Source organism: Triticum urartu, chromosome 4A, assembly GCF_056163025.1.
Source record: "Triticum urartu cultivar PI428250 chromosome 4A, HENAU_Tu73, whole genome shotgun sequence".
Classification (NCBI taxonomy): Eukaryota; Viridiplantae; Streptophyta; class Magnoliopsida; order Poales; family Poaceae; genus Triticum; species Triticum urartu.
Genome location: NC_141876.1, coordinates 7,037,758 through 7,041,955, shown reverse-complemented (window position 1 = coordinate 7,041,955; position 4,198 = coordinate 7,037,758). Strand labels below are relative to the sequence as shown.

Here is a 4,198-nt window from a genome sequence, read left to right as displayed (position 1 = left end):
GAAAGAGGGATGATATGGTTGGTGGGGTGGTCTTGGTCGCGGTTGTAACTGCAAAATGGTTGGTTTGAGTCAGCGAGCGAAGCTGCATCCAAATCCAAGCAAAGCCTCACGGGTGGGCGTGGATCGAAACACGTACGTATGGGCGTGGATCGAAACACGTACGACACGTGCTCCAGGTCTGAAATGTGCGGAAACTCCTGAGATGCGTGCGTGCTTTCGTGCAGTGAAAGTCTCACGTACGGAACACTACTCCAATTGACCAGAATAAGTCTCACGTACAGTTTTGCTTGCTGTTGCTATCGTCTTCATCCAGCATGCGTGCAAACCTCATCTTCCGGGGCCGCAGTGAAGCTATCAAGCCTTGTACCTCTCAATCTAGAAGGATCTCTTGTATCCAAAATTGACCGATATAAGGGCACCTCAAGCCATCTCCATCAAGGACCTCTGGCGCCGGTCGCGTCGGCCGGCAAGCTTAGCAAAGTGGCACACCGCTGTTGGAGTTAAACACGAATACGTATACGTCCGTGTCCTAATCATGTACGTGTACCCGAGTACATGTTGGCTTGATAATCATTGCCGAGTAGGATTACTTGTTATCTGTAGGATAGCTAGTATATATACTGGTGTACCCCTGTACTTTGTAATCGTGAGTTGAAGCAATAAAGTAATCACAAGGGACGATACGTTCCTGTGGCAATACATCGGTTATACGCATGCGTGCTTCCGGCCGGCTGGCCGTTGTGTATGTACGTGTGCTGTTTTGTGTTGCTTGCAGCAACTACGACGCATGATCGATCAAGAGCAAGATTAGCTAAAGGAGGCTAGCTTTGCACTGCGGTTGATCGGTGCATCTCGGCGTAAAGCACTTCGTCGAGTTTGTCAGCGAGCTCCGTTCATCATCGTCGTTCATCGTCGGTCGTATCACCGTCGTTGGAAAGTACTCGGCGTCGGGTCTGGGCCAATAATTGGTATCAGAGCAAGGTTGATCTTCTAGTAACGAAAGATCATGGCGGGCGACGAGAAGAACAAGCAGCTGGCGGAGTACTCCGGTGCGGCTAAAGTAATTGCTGCTCCGGCGAGTTCGTCGTATCCACGGTTTGATCGCGAGAACTTCGGGGTCTGGAAGGCCCTTATGGAGTGTGGTCTCCGCGCCAACGAGCTATGGGACGCGGTGGATCCCGGAGGCGACGCGTTCAAGAAGGAGGGAGCCGAGCACCGAAAGGATCGGCAGGCGGCGTCGGCGATTTACTCGGTGATGCCGATGGATGTCCTCCAGCACCTAATCGCCAAAGCAACGGCGAAGGAGGTGTGGGATACGCTGAAGCTCATGTTCGAGGGACACACCCGTGTCAAGCAAGCTAATCTCCAAACTCTCCTAAGAAACTACGAGACTTCGGTCATGGGCGACGATGAGTCCGTGGATGTGTTCGCTTCACGGGTGGCTACTCTCGTCAATCGGATCCGCGCGCTTGGAGAAAACCTCACGGAGGCCTCGGTTGTCCGTCGGTTCTTGCGTGCGGCCCCTCCCCGGTACCTGCAAATTGTCACGGCGATCGAGCAGTGCGTCGATCTCGCGACTCTCTCCATCGACGATCTTGTCGGACGGTACAAGGCTCACGATGAGCGGCTGCGGTACAGTCTTGGGGACGGGAGGAACGACGAGCTTGTGATGCTCAGAAAGGCACAGTGGATCGCCCTCGAAAAGCAAGGCGGATCCACGAGCAGCAGCAAGAAGAAGGGAAAGCAGCGTTCGGCGAGAAAGAACTTCGCCGACTCAGACGACGACTCAGACGATGAGGCTGCACCACCACCGAGGAGAAAGTTTGACATCAGGAAAGTGAGATGTTATAATTGTGGCCTCCTCGGCCACTTCAAGGCTGACTGCGAGGAAGCACCGAAGCAGAAGGTGCTCATGGCCCAGCAAGGAGATGATGGTGACATGATGTTGATGAGCGAACTCGTGGACGAGATGGATCCAGGTCTTCAACCGCCGGCTAAAGAAATTGTCGCGTTTGTTGAAGAAAAAGTTTGCCATCATGATCATGGTTCGGAAACTCGTGTCGAAGCTACAGATGCGGGAAGTGATTCCGAAACTTATGTCAGTGTTATGGACGTAAGTGCCAACTTTACTGGAGCGGATGAAGCGATGGCTGCGTGCGCGTGGCCATGGAGAAGTACTTTTTGTACGGCGCCTCCGAGAGAGGCCAGCTGTGGTCGAAAGAGCAGTTTAGAAATTCTGAGAATAGGCGAAGTTGTGGCGCCAGAAGACCATGACACAAGGCGGGCCGGTGTGGTTCAACCAGTAAAATACAACGCGCGACGAGCTGAGCGTTGCGCATACATGGTGTCAGACAGTGCAACAGCGAGTTACGTGGACGACGCGACTCGCGGTGCATCCGACCTGGCGATTCCAGGAGCTAGTGGCATTGCAAGCATCGAAACATGCAGCAAGATAGCGAGCTCGCAGAAGTCGGCGGCCAATGCAGTAGCGTGCGTAGGCAGCAGCAGCGCGCCATGCAACTCACGTAAGTTGGCAGTCGAATCAAGGCCAGCGGCTGCAGTATCCAAGGACAGCAACGCGGCGAGTTCTCAGCCCGGAGCGCTAGCAGTCAACACGCAAAATAGCCCAGAAAAAGAGGTGGCTTGGGCACCACCACGAGGCTCATGCAGGACAACGTGGAGGTGGAGGCCTTCTAAAGGCTGCTGTGGCAGCAGCCCGTCCAACAGGCCAGGATGGCCGGAACGGACGGCACCAGGGAGCCTGGCTTTAGAAGTCACACGTGCTGCACTTGGAGGTGCGTAAGGGAAGATATTTCTTTCACACCTACGTCGCCTCCAACTGTAATGGAGGAAGAGGCACCACCATCTACATACGAACATCTTGGACCGGTATTCAACCTGCATTCGGAGAAATATCTTCAAACAATAGACCCGGAAAAAGTGAATAGGAGTGGGCGACAGTGTCTAGCAAACGCCGAGGAACCGGCGAAATATAAGGATGCAAATACGATGGAGTATTGGCGTAAAGCTATGGAAGAAGAGTTGGGGTCGATTCATGACAATAATTCATGGGAGCTTGTGGATCTTTCCAACAATGAAAAGGCTATAGAGCTCAAGTGGGAATTCAAGGTCAAGAACGATGTTGAAGGGTGGATTAAGCACAAAGCGAGGCTTGTAGCCAAGGAGTACATGCAAGAGGAAGGTGTGGACTTCGGAGTGTCCATTCTCATTGCAAAGATGGAGTCGGTGAGATTACTCATCGCTCTCGCGGCTCAAGAATCATGGAAAGTACATCACATGGATGTAAAACCCACGTTTTTGAACGGCGAGATAGAAGGAGATGTGTATTTGAATCAACCATCCGGTTTCATCAAAGAGGGAGAAGAGCACAAGGTACTGAAGTTGCATAAAATCTTGTATGGGCTATGGCAAGAACCTCGGGAGTGGAACATCAAACTTCATCAGACATTGATTTCTCTTGGATTTGAGAAAGCCCCACTAGAGCATGCAATGTACAAGAGAGGTAAAGGAAGGGATCGTCTACTAGTTGGCATCTACGTCAACGACCTATTGATAACTGGAGCAGATGAAGAGGTGATTGCAAAGTTCAAGCTACATATGAAAGAGCTTTTCAAGATGGATGATCTAGGTCTTTTGAGCTACTACCCCGGGATAGAGGTACATCAAAAGCCGGAGGGGGTCACACTATGCCAGGAGGCATACGTAAGGAAGGTACTTGAAAGGCGTGGCATGAAATATTGCAATCCAATTGACGCTTCAATGAAACCTCGTCTTGAGATAAGTAAGAAGAGCAAAGCACCCGCAGTTGATGCAATAGAGTATATTGCAGCTGCCACTGCGATGTGTCAAGGTGTGTGTGGCTTGGGAGGCTGCACGGTGATCTCATGGATCGAGATCCGGAACAAGTGGTGCTCAATGTTGATAGCAAGTCTGAAAGTTTTCTACGTAAGGATCCAGTGCGGTAGGATAGGAGCAAGCACATTGATACATGTATCAGTACATGAAGAACGTCGTAGAAGAAGGTAAGACGAAGGTCGACTACGTTTGCACCGATGACCAAGTTGCGGACATCCAGACCAAGGCTTTGGATCGAGAGAAGTTCTTGGGGCTGCCAACAAGAATCGGCGTCGGCACTGTAGCGTGACGATGTTGTGTTTAGGGGGTGATTGTTGGAGTT

At 51.6% G+C, this 4,198-nt stretch overlaps 1 protein-coding gene across 1 annotated transcript; it reads left to right on the top strand.

Annotated features, from left to right (window-relative positions):
* Positions 1–1,006: 1,006 nt before the first annotated feature.
* Positions 1,007–2,803, top strand: LOC147974326 (uncharacterized). Its single transcript, XM_087520007.1, has one exon. The coding sequence runs from the start codon at positions 1,007–1,009 to the stop codon at positions 2,801–2,803; it is 1,797 nt and encodes a 598-aa protein (XP_087376133.1).
* The last annotated feature ends 1,395 nt before the right edge of the window (positions 2,804–4,198 follow it).

Coding starts and splice junctions, on each gene's coding strand:
- LOC147974326 (XM_087520007.1), top strand. CDS start 1,007: ATGGCGGGCGACGAGAAGAACAAGCAGCTGGCGGAGTACTCCGGTGCG.